We start from the raw sequence: 15,303 nt of genomic DNA, 5'->3' as shown, positions 1-15,303 counted from the left end.
AGTATCGGTGAACTCTGCCCATTTTCCTCTCCTCCATCCTCCAAAGGCTGGCCATGCATCCTGCTGGATATGTTGTCACTTCTTTCCTTGCTGACTGCAGTCCTCTCCATTCTGGCCTCCTTTATGTGTGCCTCTGTGCAGGAAGCTGATAGGAGTTTGGCTGAAGCTTTTCTCTTTTGTTGTGAACTGCACTGAAATCAGTGGGTTCACAACAAAAGACCTGAAATGAAGCGCCAACCCCTCTATAAAACGCCAGCTCGGTGTGTGTCTGGAAAGGGCCTTCCCTGAGGGTGCAGCTGCACAAGAAGCACTGAGTGCAGTGATGAATGCTGAGCCACCCTTAGCCATGTGGTAGTTTACTGGTTGCATCCCATAGCTGCAGAGAGCGGGGGTGTTGGTGAGATCTTTGCTTGCTTCCCTACTTTCTTCACATCTGTGTTTGACCTTTTGTAGCACCAGCCTGGCATGGTGGGGAGGTCTCTGTGGCTTGGGGCAGTGGGCCAGTGGCGTGGCCATGTGGTGCACTCACCATTGCTGATGATGGCACTCAGCAATTTGGACATCTCTTCCTGTTGGCTGGGGCTTTTGGCTTCCAAGCTGAGGATCAAGGATCACGCCTATTTTAGAAACGAAGTAATCTGTCACCTAGACTCTGACTGCAAGTTTTGGGTTTACCTCTTTTGCTGCATTTCTCATTCTTTAAAATTATTTTTCCCTTCTTCAGTCAAATTCTCTACCTGTGTTCAGGGGCCACTCAGTTGATTGCCCTTGTCTGAGAAGGAAGGTGATCCTTTCAATGTTTTTTGTGTGATGTGATATGATATATCCAGTATATCACTGTGTTTGCAAGAATGCTTTTATCTTGTCAGTATGGTGATTGGTTAAGTATGATCAAGCTCTTTAGAAAACATTTCTCTCTAATCATTTTTGTTTCATTTGTATTCTGTAATAATTTTGAGAGTGATTGTGATCATGGAAGTGCTTTGTAGCTCATTAGTGACTTCAGTTATGTGAGGAGAAGCTGCTGCTGTCTTTCATACAGGAGACCTCGTGATCTACTCTAGTTTGGCCAGGAAACTGTATTTAAAATGTTGTCTGCAGCACCATCCAGCAGAATTCTTTTTAACTTTGTCATATTACTCTCAACTCCAAAAAAATATTGGATGTTAGACCTTTGCTTGGCATTTCCTGTGTTAGTTCTGAAGACGGCCATGGGAGAAGATCCATATCAAGTATGACCACAAACTCCTAAATATTCTTCTTTCAGTTGTCATGATCCTGGTCATTTATAGAAAGAAAGATCTTTCATTATGAAGCCTGAGTAATTATGCATGCATTGGTGTCTCTGACCTCTGTGGGAAGCTGGTCCTGGAAGGACTCTGTTGCATTTACCAGCCCAGTGAGAAATTTGTAACCCCTTTTGCAGTCTAAGTTGCAGCTGCATACTGGCTGGATCCAGTCCCTAGTGCCCCTCCCCAACCTCTGTTTTTTCTGTCTGACTTTATGGACGGGGTGGCTGAGGACATGTCCCCAGGTGGCCACAGCTCCAACAAGCTGTAACCCTCTGCCACTAGGTCCAGAACCATGCCCAGCCTGTGAGTGCCTCTGCTTTCTCAGTCTGTTAAATAACCTTGGAGAATTATAGCAGGGTTAGTGAGTCTAACTTTCCTTTTTCTGAGATGCCACCCCCTCTCCAAAGGAAGTTTGTGTATCACCTGCAACTCAGTTCATGAAGGTTGCTATTATGGGTAAATGGCTGTTGGTCATGACGTGGGTTAGGCACAGATCAGTGGCCAGGGCTTGAAAGGCTCCATGCCTTTTTGTCTGTAGCCTAATAGATGAGCCCATCTTTTCCTTTAATACAAGCATATGAACGCTTTTATTAGTAAAAAGGCCCCTACAACTTAAAACATTTGCAAGAATGAGAGCTGAGAAAGTGCCCCTCCACTGGTTCTCCTTTACTGTAAAAGTTGTGAGGCACTGGCACAGGTTGCCCAGAGAAGCTGTGGATGTTCCATCCCTGGAAGCGTTCAAGGCCAGGTTGCAGGGGGCTTTGAGCAACATATCTAGTGGAAGGTTCCCTGCCCGTGGCAGGGGGTTGGAACAAGAGGATCTTTAGGGTCCCTTCCAACCCAAACCATTCTGTGTTTCTATTATTCTATGATTATTCTGGCACAACTAGCTTGCTGGCCTTGGCAAGGAAGGCAAAGTGATGAGACAAAGCATAAAACATGCTGTGTTTTTAAACGCAGAAAAGACGTGAATCGAATGCCTCGTGTGTTGTGTGCAAAAGCATTCCTGTGATGGTGCTACATGCAGCTCTGCCATCCTAATTTGCTTTCAGAGGCCCCCAAGTATAATAATTCTTTGTGTTTCCTAAAGGATGTGAAGACTAAATACAAGTTTGGTCAATGATTTCATTGTTGATTTCTCCCGGAGTTAAAAAGCAATGCAAAAATATTAGGGACAGGCAGGGTGCATCTCGCTGAATAAAGATATTGTGTCTCTCATAATTCAGGCTGGATGCCTGTAGAAAAAGGAAAGCCCTATGAAAAATGCTTACAAGGCTGGTTGGACAGTAGAAATCTTTTGCAAAATGTCATTTTGGCATCTTTCCCAATGGAATCCTTCGTGCAGGAGGACTGGCCAGCATTTTGGAAACGAACCCAGCCAACATTAGGTTTGGACATCTGCTTGTTTTAAGGTTGCTTTCACAATTTTCTCTGTAGCTGAAGATCGGTACTTGATGTCTATGTGAAAACGCTGCCAGAGAAGCAATGAAGTTATGCCAACTGTTTCTTTCATGAACACAGCTTCTTAGAAATGACCGTTTTATTCTGGAAAATCACCTTGTTTGCATTGCTCCCATGTCTAGAAGGATGAGTACTGTTTGATCTTGTCCTTGTACAAAGTTACCCTAAATGAACAAAAAATATTTCTTGAATCAATTTAGCTTTAAACCAGGGTGCTCTTCTGTCTGAATGCATCTAGACTGAGTGATGGTACATTTAAGTGGTGTCAAATCAAGTGACTTGTGAGGAAGAGGTAGTGGTGGCTTTTGTCTTTGTAGGTGGCTAAGGGGATTGAATTTGAGACAAGCTAGTGGTCAAATTTTCTGGGTATTTTCTTCCTCCTTGCTTAAATCACCCAAAGTGCATTTAACACATATCTTCTCTTATTTCCCCAGGGACCAGCTCGCATGACATCTGATCTTGCATCTTCTCCTGCAGCGGGGTATGTCCCTGTGGGGCAGAAGCCAGAGGCTGTGGTGCATGCTATGAAGGTAAGGCTGTGTGGGGCACTGGGGTGTCCTGTGTTACACCTGAGTGGCAGAGCTGGACATTGGTTCTTCTTGTGGAAACAACTGAACACAGAAAGTTAATACTCAGGCAGGATATTGGTAACCAACACCTGTATCATGATGAATAAGCATTGCTTAAAATAGTTGCAGAGCTAAGCAAGATTATGCACAGCTATTTTTTGGGGGTGGGAAACCTCCAGTAAAAGCTGCTGATGCTGAAGGTGTTGGTTACCCTTTGTGTTCACCAGTCCTGCGTAAGCTGGGTCTCTGGGGTGACACTGGTGACCGAAATGCTGTTTTAAAAAGGGACACAAAACCTGCAGTTTCTACATGTATTTTGTTGTCAAAAATCCTGCAGCAGCCTTGAAAGGACAAAGATTTTATTTTATGAGGATATACAGCACACAGTGGCATCCTACCCACACAGGATGTGCATCATCAGTAGGGATTAAAGTCAGGACTGTTGACAATGGGACCATGGGAGACTGGTAGCTGAGTTAAAGGAGAAAACTTGCACCATGATTTCACAGCACCTCTCAGGTTCTAGTGACTACCCATTAGCAGAAAAAGTGTAATTCCCCAGTGCTACATGTTTAACTAGTTAAGCAAGAGACTTCTGAGTATCTAAGAGACACAGAAGCACAAATCCTTTACAAGGTGCCATAGGGATAGCTGGAAAGTCTCTTAACTAAATTAGTCTTTGGTTGAAATATAATGATTTATAGATTCAGATTTGCTGAAGCTGAAAAATTTTGTACAGGGTTAAAAAGCTTTCATCACTTCAAAGGAGGATTCCTGGGTGACTGCTCTGGAGCTCAGATCCCTATGGTCATAGCTGGAAAAAAGGTCCAGCAGTGGCATCACTAGCTTGGATGATCTTAGACCTGGAGAGAGATGCTTACAAAGCTCTTTGCTTTGTACCTTTCCACATCTGACAGATAAATAAATGGCACAGATGTTGCTCATAGTTTTGATCTACAAATTCCCTAAATTTTCTAATTTTTAGTGTTTCTAGCTTAGTATATCGTGCCTGTCAGGGGTCTCTTGGCTCCAGGACAGATTTTGTGATGGTGGTGGTGATGGTGGTAAAACCAACAAATGTCAGAAGAAGAAGTAGTGTGGCTGGCAAGGATGTTGTTTCCACTGAGCAGTTCCAAGATCCTAGGAGGATATTGAGTGCCACTATTTCTGAAGTAGTTATTAAAGGCAGACAAGTTTGGTTTGATTTAGGTCTAATTTGAATTTAAATTATAAATGGTCCTTCAAATTGAAAATCTTGATTTTTCAGCTTTCTTGAGACTTTATACATCCAGATTGCATAACTCCTATTGATTGATTGTATAACTACCTAAGACAAGGATGTCCAGCATGGTCAAGGATTAAGAAATACCTTTAGTACAGCTTTTGCTTGCTCCCAAAGGAGCTGACCACACAAGTGGCAGTTCACTTGCTGACATGTATTTGTCCTGTGTTTTTCAACAAGTTTCTTCTTTGCATATTGTGAATGGCTCTGTGCTATCAGAAAGCTCCATCCTGTACTATGCTGCAATGTGCTTGTGGGTGACATTTCTCCTGTATGTATATATATGTATGTATATACACAGATGGATCTGCTAAACTGTTGCCTTGCAGAATGTTACAAACTCATGTGAACCTTTGTTTTTCTGTCACTTTGTACTGACTTGGCTTTGATTGCAATTAATCATCCAAGCCCTGATGCAGTCCAGACTACTGCTGCTGGCTTTTTCTTCCCAAACAGTGGGGTTCATACCTTTCTGCTCCTGCTCTTCATTGCATTTGGCGAGGTGGTGGTGAGGGATAGTATTAAGCAGAGCTGGTAGCATTTTTAAATTACAAGATCAAATACTTATAAATTGATTATGATCATATTCTGGGGAGTAATTAGTTTCCTATTTGCTTTAGGAATTACAGGACTGAATTTTTTACTAAAGGCAAGAAACATAAATGGTTTTAAGATGTGGTTTGATAAGCTTATGAAAAGGATTGAAAATTAATGAGGAAGATTCTTGGAAACTGGAATTAAGTTTGGAAGGTCTGGCGCAATGATTCATTTAAAGGAATTGAAAGGAAGTTGGATGACTGGTTGTTTGCACATATTAGTAATCCTTCTGCTTCAGAGCTTTGTGGATTCCTAGAAAGGGCTAGAAGAAATTCAGAAGAAATTCTCCTCTGTGATTTCATAGTTTGGCTGGTGAGGTGCACTTGTCTGTCTCCAAAACCATGGAAAGCAGGTGACATAGCAGTCACATCTCATGGGGCATAAATGATCTCACGTGATGTGTCCTGCTCACTTGCTTGAGGTTAAAAATATTCTCACATTTGAAGTGAGGAGGAAATTCTCCTGTAGGTCAGTGTCGCAGGGAGAGATGAGAAGGTGTTTATTTTTCCATCCTGTGGCCCATTTCCAAGGATCATTGGGAAATTGAAAGATTGAAGAAACTGGTCATGATCTCAATCTCTCCTCCTCCCTTGTGGCACAGTGAAATAGTGGCTATTGGTCTCCAGCTGCAGATGTTTTTTTGGCCACATCATGCTGTAGCATATGGAGTGGGTCTTATTTGCACCCTGCAGAGCTGGGTAGCTTTTCCAGTGCCAGCCCCTGCATGTGGGAAGCTGGATGCAGCTGCTACCTTAGACCCTCACCTCCTGTGGTACACATCATGACTCTCGAGAAGAGAGCAGCCTACAAATGGAACTTTGTACTTTGACTATACCACAACAGATATTGGAAAAAGCCCTTCTTGGTTGAGAAAGGAAGTCCTTATGGCTCTAGCAGGCCAGCTCCTTACTGCAAGGAAAGGCAAGGAGAGATGGAAGGGCCATGAAGATGATCAAGGGGGTGGAGCACCTCTCCTATGAAGAAAGGCTGAGGGTGCTGGGGCTGTTCAGCCTGGAGAAGAGAAGGCTCCACAGGCACCTTATAGCACCTTTCAGTCCTATAAAGGGGGCTTACAAATAAGAGGAAGAGGGACTTTTATGTCATGTAGTGACAGGGCAAGAGGAAATGGTTTCAACTGAAAGAGGGCAGGTTTAGATTATGTGTTGGGAAGGAATTCCTTACTGTGAGAGTGCTGAGGCGCTGAAACAAGTTGCCCAGAGAAGCTGTGGAAGCTCTTTCCCTGGAAGTGTTCAAGGCCAGGCTGGATGGGGCCCTGAGCAACCTGATCCAATGGATGGCATCCATGCCAAACCATTCTATTATTCTATGATTCTGTGCAGTTGGCTCCACTTGTGGAAGGCTTGCATGCAAATCTGTGCATCACAAGTGATAAGGCTGCAAGGATGCATCTCTGTGCCCAAGCAAAAGTCACTGAGAGGCTGTCCACTTCATGTGGATCTGCAGGACTTCTGGACTGCCTCTGTCTGCACCCACATATGTAATATCCCTCAGGCTTTTTCCTTGGGATTTTCTGCCAGCTAAATTCTATCTATGTGGCTGAAGTGCTGCCTGCAATTTAGAGTAAGTTCTTCCTTGAGTGCATTTAGGGTTTTCTTTATTTTTCCTTCTCAAATAGTTTTGTTTGCTTGCACCTACTAAATAAGGAGCAAGATGACAGGTTGGCACTCCTAACAGCTGTTTTTGCTAACAAGAATAAAAGGTACATATGCTACAGCTCAGTATCTCACTGAACATCAAAGCACTTTTCTTAGGAACTGAGCAAACCTGCTAAAGACGTGGGGAGGTGATGGGGAGACAAATGTAAGAGAATGACATTTAGCCTATAACCCAGCTGCCCCCACAGCAGGAGCCTGGACCTCTTCCATGCACACAGAGCTATCAAGCAGGTGATCATCACTCCCACTAATTGTGGATAAGACAGGATTTGGCTTTCCAAAACTAGGGAAAAATTCTAGCAGGGCATATGGACTGTTTCCTTGCTGAAGCAGGATGCTGTGTTTCCCAGTGCTGTGTCCAGTTGACTCACGAAGCAACAAAATTAGTGAGGTTTGCACAACTTGGAAAGCATCCTTCAATCCCACAATGCTTTGTGTTACAGGAAGGAATACCTCAACTTTCAGCTTCCCTTCCAAAGCTTTACTATTGTCATTCAGACTCTTTAGTGATGTTTTTTTGATTGAATATTTGTTTGTTAGTAAAATATGTTTATATCTTGGCCATATGGGGTCAGTACAGCAAGTCAGAAGGGAGGTGGATGTGGTGGACTGGGTGGCTTTGTGGTGATACTGCCTTGCTCACAGACATCAGTGTGGTCTCAAAGAACCCTGGAGGTGTTCCCCAGTTTATCAGTAGGGAGAAAGCCAGACAAGCCAGCAAGCCCACTGAGAGCAAGGTGAAAATTGTTTTCAGGAAGTGGCATCCCTATGCAGAAGAGCAGCATTTCCCAGTCTAGCCCCATCCTCCTGCATGTGGAACAGCCCCATGCCTGAGTGGAGCAGGCTGCTCTCACTGGCTGGCATTTTACCCAGGGAGATCACAAAGGGCTGCTGTGTCAATGGAGGACCAAGTACTGTCAGTGCAGCTTGATGAAAAGCAAAAAGGAGGGGATGGCATGAGCCACTTTGAGCCTGGGGTACATTTGTCTGTTTTCTTTAGGCTCCTGGTTTGGGAGGTGGCAGAAATCACAGAAGGACATACCCCAGTTTCTTAGACCTACACTGAATGCAGTCCTTGAACTTTAGGTGATCCATAGATAGTTGATGTGCAGGCATGTCCCAGTGGTGTAACTGGAGGAACATTAACCTGGTTCTTCTAAATGGCTGAGGAGGTGTCTGGCTGTATCTGAGAATAGCTGGGCCTGGGTCAGCACTAAGAAAAGGCCTTCCTGCCTTGCTTCAAGAGGTTATTTAACTCTTCAGAGTGTATTTTCTTCCAACATGCCTTTCCTGGATAGGCTGTTGCATTTTATCACTATGAATCCCATTTTCCCATGCCCAAGATGCTAACACATCTTTACAAAGTGCTTAGCCAGACATGGGTTGAGCCTGGGAAGCAGGATGGTTTCCAGAGTAAATGAGATTCAGAAATTAAATACAAACATAACTTCCATCTGATCATCTTTCCGCTCCAGCTCTGCCTGGTTAACTCTATTAAAAGACATTTCCACTGAAAGAAATATGCTGTGACACCTTTTCACACCTCCTGGACTAAGGAATGTGGGTTTAATTTAAGCACAAGTTGCAGAAAAACAGTTTATTTTAGTCCACTGAGAGTCTTGTGCCTGCAAGATGGATGGCTGTTGAAAGCAGAGGCTGGGGCTGATGTGATCTTTAACTAATCTCCCCCATGGTTGTCCTTGACACTTGCCCTGTGGACACAGCAATTGTTTAGCTGCCAGCCAGGCAGCCCTGGTGTTCCACGCCAGGATGTGATCCTGCAGGCTGCTGGCTTTGCAGCCAGCATCGGAAGCACACGGGCTCCAGACAAGCAAGTTCAATGTATGAGTCCAGCTGGATCAATAATTAATTCCCTCCTCTTTAGCAGAAAATAGATGCTCTCTTTGTCAGCATGTACATGCTTTTTGCATCCCTCTTGCTCTTCCTGTCTTCTTAGAATGGATGTGGATAATTCCTATTGGTGCAAAGACTGGTCCCAAGTAGGCTGTGGGCCCTAGGAGAATGACCTATTTTTGTTTGTAACACAGTTTGCTGTGCTGAAGCAGACCTGGGGATAATCTTCTCTGGTATCCCATTTCGTGGAGCAGCCAGTGCTGTATATACCTCAGCAAAGGCTGGAACCCATCCTAGCACTGCATCTGGCTCTGTATCTCCCGAGGATGTGTGGGAATATTTATTCCTACAACTGCGCCAGTTGTACTCCTTCATATGTGTGTGGATGCACCGTGGTGAATGAGACCATGTGCTGTTTGATGGCATTGGGTGGTTGCAGGAGCTCTGACCCTGCACACTGAGCTGACCACCTGACTCATCAGTGGGGAAGCCCTGGGTGAGGTGTGTGAATCAGCACAGAGGCAACAGTAAAACCTGGAGGCACCTGTGCTGTGATCTGCCCACCTTGTGTGAGATGCCTGTCTGGAGGAACTGTTGGAATGCATGTGGACGTGACAGAGGGGTATCCTTCAGGTCAGTGTTTCCAGCTGGAAGTGAAGGCTGCCTTTACCCCAGGCAGTCTCCTTTCTGTGAGCAAGGGACCACCTGGCCACAGCTGGGCACTGCCTCCCTGAAGGAGCTCTGTGGGGGTGGCCAGGGCAGTGGGATGTGGCAGGCTAGGGCTGGCTCCCACTTGAGCTGCTCTAGAGGTTCGGGGTATGGGCAGCACATTGGTGAGGCACAACATCATGCTTATTGGGGTGCTGCCTGGAAGGTAGGGCTACCAGCAGCCTTCTTGGAAGAGATGCACTTGTGGGCACAAGCAACTTGCTGCCAATGGTCCCCAGGACTGTGGCAGCAGCCACACCATGCAGGTGGTGGGACAGAGGCAGGACGTGGCTGGGGAAACAGGGAGGACAGAGGTACCCAGCTTGATGTCATGCTTGTCTGCTTGTCTTGAGGCTTTGTGAATCCTGCCAATTTAAATACTTGTTAATGAATTTTTTAGAGACACAAATAATTATTTGAGGATCATAATGGTTTTGTAATGTTTTTTTTTGTAGGTCCTTGAGGTCCATGAAAATTTGGACAGGCAAATGCAAGACAACTATGAAGAAGACTTAAGTGAAAAGGAGAAGGCAATTGTTCGTGAAATGTGCAATGTAAGAACTCCTCCCAGCAACTCTCGGGGTTCCTTTTGTGGTCTGTTTTTAGAAGTATGAGGGAGCAGGGATCTGCTGTGTGTAAGCCTTGTGAGGTGCACAGGCACAAGGGAAGAGTGCTGACCACTGTTCTGGGTAATCTAAGTGCCTTGTTCACTGCACAGAGCAGCCTTTGCTCAGTTGACAGTTCCCACTTCACTGCCTTTCAGGCTGTGGAGTAGCTAGTCTAGCTGAACAGAGGTGTGCAAGGGGCTCTCCCTGTCTAGGAGAGTCCTGTTAGCAATTGTTTCCACCTGTACCCTTAAGGACTTGGTTTGGGCTAAGCAGCAATTGGTTGCCGTCTTTAAAGCTGTACAGCTTGAATGGGTTTGAGCCTAAGCCACATGGTAATGTCAGAGGGAGAATCTTGTCTGGAGTCACTGAACAGCATCATGATCTGTGAGGTGCTATTAACACTGCCGACATTTTGGGCAACCACACTGTTAACTGAGCTGGCCACATCCTGTACAGCGAGCGCTCGTAGCCAGCCTCTGCTCTGCGGTGTCTGCTGTCATTGCACTGCCTCCAGCCTCCAAGCACCTTGGCCATGCTCTGGCTTTGAACAAGCTTTGGGATTTCTGCTTGAACACAGCCCGAGCTGCCTGTCACCTGCAGTTGGAGATGTGCTGTTCAATTGCCCAAAGCAGGGAGGAGGATGCTTGTGAGCCTTCTTTTTTCGAAGTCCACATAAGAGGTCAGCCCAGGTGGCATCATTTAGTGCCTTCCAGCAGTTGAGAGAGGCCTAATGCTCTGTTTAAATTCTGAAACCCACCTCAACCCTAAAAACAGGGTGTAAAGAACACAAGTGCACCTTGCAGAGCTAAATCACTGTGAGCATCCTTGGCAAGGGCTGAGGCACTTCACTTTGATTGCTGGATCCCTATAAGCAAAGGCAAGACCAGAGTAAATTGAGGGCCTGCTTTTTAGGATATTTTGTCTGCTCAAAGTCCCAGTCCCTTGTAGCTATGCTGGGGGAAAGGTAAAATACTGTAACTTTACCCTCCCAAACTGACTCATCTCTATTTGTCTATCATCAGCTGTTTTCTTTTTAAATATTCATTTCATGTAGATTCAAGGCAGCTATAAAGTTTTTTGCAGTCTATTTTTTATTTAAATAGTGGCCCTAGAGTGATAAAATGTATGTTTTTAGAAAGTAATGTATACATAATTTTAATCATTATCTTTTTCATTATCTTTTCTGTTCATGGTAGCATCTTTCCTGTAAGCATGGCAGGGTTGACCTACCATTGAACTTAAGTTCTGAATCTAGTGTATTTGTTTTATACTATTACCCCAGGCAAAAACGGTTCTAATTTCAAGAGGGACTAATTAGAAAAATGCATCAATGTTTTTTTCCCTTGGAAACTGGTGCACAGATGCCATCCAGTGTCCCTGCTGAAAACTGCAGCCCAGCTCTAGGAAAGGGCTGGTTTTGTCTTTCAGACTGAAATTTAAAAAATACTGCTATTCCTCAGTGGCTTTGTTGTTTGGATTTTTTTTTTTTTTAATTCCTGTCTTTCTCTCCCCCAACCCTTTATTTTTTCTTACAGGTTGTCTGGCGAAAGCTGGGTGATGCTGCGAGCTCCAAACCCTCCATCAGGCAACATCTGTCAGGAAACCAGTTCAAGGGCCCCTTGTAGGAACACTGTCCTGGTGACTGGAAGTGATGGATTCTGTGAACACTAAAGAGGCAGAATCAGTGTTTCTGGCTGCCTGTTCTTTGGGAGTTGGGGTTGAGTTTTTTCAGGGTTTCCTTTTTTCTTTTTTTTTCAGCTTTTTTTTTTTTTTTTTTTTTTGTAACAATAGTGTAAATACGGCAGCTAAAGGCCTGATTTCCAGGCTGTGGTGCTCTGGAACTACTGTTCACTGGGTAACCATCCAATAATGCCAGACTTGCATAATTTGTATTGTAGTTCAAACCTGCTTTGTTGTAATGGTCTGTTTGTAGAATTAACTAACTCAAGAGAATTTCTAAGAGGAACAAGAAGAACCCTTAACCTGCGGAGAAGTCACCATTTGTATTGCTCCTGTCCACCCACTTGTCAGTGATTCATAGCTGGGTTAGTGGCTCCAGGCAGCCAAGGAAAACGCAATTCCAATTCATTGGCTTACTGCCTGCCAAATCCATGAGCTGCTAACTCTCTTTTTGGAGGTTCTTATTTTGAAGAATGACATGAAACTGTTTTCACAAGGCTCTGTGTAAAGTACTGAGTGGCAAGCTAAAAACACTTGTACTGCCCTACATTGTATGGTGGTACTCATCACACGAGTGTACATAAAGGTTCAAAACTCTGTATCAGGTGTTAATGAACAATTTTTCATGATCAAATGACACAAGATTTCTGCAGTCATAATGTGAATGAAGTCACTTAGCCACACACCAGTATTCCCTACAAATACGGCAACACTTTTCCTGTACAGCTTTCACTATGAAATAATTCAGCAGAAACTAATATCCTGACAATGCTTATGGCTTTCATGGGATCTTCAAGAGCAGCTCATCATTCACATAAGGAAGATTTGGGTGGGTTTTTTAAATGTTCTTGCTGGATCCCTCACCTATACTGGTTCCTGTGTAAGGTAACCAAACAACAACCTTGCAGAGCTGAATAAAATACTCCATAAACACGGGCTGTCGGGTGAGACTACTTCCTGCCATTCAAGCTTTATTTTTGTCAATGAACCAAAACAAGTGGGTTTTTCCTTCTTCAAATGGTTGTATATAAAACAATGGGACTTATATTTTGCTATTGTGGAGTAGCAGCCTGTGTAGTTGTAAGAATTTGACTCCCTCCTTTTCCAAGTTGTCACAGCAGCTGTCCCTGTATTTCATTAGATGTTCTTTCCCAATAGTCCAAGGAAGCGGGGCTTCGTTATTAGAACTCATTGGTGTAAAATAATTTTAAAGACAGGCATGTGAAAAGATCAAAGCCTCCTCTTCAAAAGTTGCATCAATTTTAGTGATTAGTTGGAGGATGTAATGACCTCAAATACCATTACTTTCTTTTTGTTCTCTGCAAGAATCAGTCACAGATACACACAACTGTATTAGCTCGACAGATTCTTCCTCTAAATTAATTTGTTCTACCAGTTGAGTTCTTGACTTGTGGTATTGTATTAACACAGAGCACTGATACAATACCAAGGAGCCCATATGGCAACTTATGAAAGGTAATTGGTCCCGTGGTGTACAATAAACTATAGCTGCCTGGCTGAAGAATTTGCAGTGTCAGAGCCGAAACCTGTAACCAGTAAAAAAATAGAGAAGGAATACAACCAAAATACACAGTAACCACTAAGAGTAAGTAAGTATTCATTCAGTATTCATTGCAGAAATGGAAATGTAACAGTTGAGTTGGTTATTTAAAAATAACCAAGAACCACCCCCAAAACACAAGTGCATACTCTCACTCACACACCCACCAGTAGATTTGTTTCTTACTACTGCTCAGCCAGTGAACACTGGGCTAGCTAGCTCTCAGTCTAATAGTATTTCCGTTCCATGGAGTCTGGAAAAATCCATTCTAGAGTCTGTCTCCTTTAAGATACAGCATCTTTAGAGGACTCTGGATTTCCTCCTCTTTGCTCTTTATTTTAACCTCCAGTTTCTAGTCACCATTGGTGATTACTTGTCTTCCTTCTGTACAATTTATACCTTGAGATTCTGTACCAGAAAAGGTGATGTAAAGCAGAGCATCATTATTCCTTAACATTTAATGTCAAACAGAGGGTTACTTTATCTGCTTAGCCCATTTTAACTTTGGTGGCATCTGATTGCTGGATTAAGCAGAGTTCAAGTATATTTGGAACAAAGTTGACTTATGCCAGTGAATTTTAACTAAAGCAACACAAATGTTGCCAGCACTTGGAGAGAGTTAACCGTGTTCGTGACATGCTTACTATTTCAGGGGTATATGAGGCTATGAGCAGGTCCTCTCAACAAGATAAGAGCTATACTAATCAGATTACTAGTCTCACCACTATGTGATTCCCATTCAAATATTCCCTGCTAGCAAATCTCTCTCAAAATCTATTCAATGACTTCAAGCAAAGCTTGTTTTGTTCTACCTGCACATCTCACCTACAAGGGAAGCAACTGCAGTTGAAATTAGCCCTGCAAACCCTGAAGAGCCAGTTTACAGGGTAGGCAGCAGTTCAGCTGAACAACCTTCATACTCGTAGGGTACTGCCCTTTTTAAAATTTTATTTGGCAGCATCATTTTCAATGTAAGACATGCATCACTGATTTTGCAGAAGAACATGACAGTGCTGTACCTTGGGGTGTTACTGTTCAGGGGTTTTTAGGCTTGCTACTCTTCATACTTAGCTCCATTTGAGCTATAAAATGTCTTCCTGGGGTAAAATGATGCTCAATGACTTTACAGGATGACTTGGGTGCTGAATTTTCAGCTGTCTAAAAAGATGTTTTATACATATATTTAAATTCACTCACCTATGCGCTCAGTATTCAATGAAAACTACCTGAGGAGCTTTGTACATTAAGTTGGAGGGGAGCATCCCTTGAAATAGTGGCCATTAAGTTAATATATTTGGGGCAGTAGCCCAAGATAATTTCCTCAAGATTGAAGCCCTGGGTTCTGCAATCCTCTGGCAAAGAAAGCATCTACTGTTTACAAATGGACTTTGCTTGCTTAAGGAAAGTAAAATCACATCCTTGGCTTTTGTTGGAGTGACTGGAGTAAGCAGCATTTCCCTAACAGTTCCTGAAATGCTGCAGTGTAAGCAGCTTCAGTTGGCTCTTTGCACCTTGATAAGACTGCTGAGCACAACCTTGTTTGAGAATGGCACATTTTTATCCAAATATTAGATATTAAATGAAATCAGTGTTAAAGTGACCTTTTATCTTTCTAGAAACTGGGGGGGAAGAGTACTACTGATCTTTTTCAAAGTGCATGACTGTAAAGTGATAAAATTGTATATTTTTCATAATGTGGGGAAAGTCTATTTGTGCTGCTTTAGAAATCAGTTTAAAGTTTGATTTCTGTTAAACCTGTGATCTTACAGCCCTGCTATATTTTCTGTATATGATTTACAAAGAACTGGAAAAGTTAGCACCTGCTGTTGTGTATATAGCAAAATTCTTTAGACCTTAGCACGCGTTTTTACCTATTATTGAACCACTCTGGCTTTTTTGGGGAAGGAAAGTAATAGTACAGGTTTTTTTTGATAATGTGTGTAAAACATTCATTTGAAATATTTTAGTAAAAATGAAGTAAGAGATTGATTGTGATAGTGTATACTTCTAGCTGA

General features: G+C 43.3%; 1 protein-coding gene across 1 annotated transcript in view; it reads left to right on the top strand.

The window, feature by feature from the left end:
- Positions 1-15,271, top strand: part of CCDC85C (coiled-coil domain containing 85C) — a 110,002-nt gene extending 94,731 nt beyond the window's left edge. Inside the window, exons 4-6 of the mRNA XM_069018233.1 lie at positions 3,188-3,283; positions 9,895-9,993; positions 11,583-15,271. Of these exons, the coding sequence (XP_068874334.1) occupies positions 3,188-3,283; positions 9,895-9,993; positions 11,583-11,672 (285 nt within the window). The 3' untranslated portion in view covers positions 11,673-15,271. The remainder of the gene's footprint in view (positions 1-3,187; positions 3,284-9,894; positions 9,994-11,582) is intronic.
- The last annotated feature ends 32 nt before the right edge of the window (positions 15,272-15,303 follow it).

Source organism: Aphelocoma coerulescens, chromosome 5, assembly GCF_041296385.1.
Source record: "Aphelocoma coerulescens isolate FSJ_1873_10779 chromosome 5, UR_Acoe_1.0, whole genome shotgun sequence".
In the NCBI taxonomy this organism is placed as follows: Eukaryota; Metazoa; Chordata; class Aves; order Passeriformes; family Corvidae; genus Aphelocoma; species Aphelocoma coerulescens.
Note: the sequence above shows the minus strand (reverse complement) of the source record. Positions and strands in the feature narration are given on the sequence as shown.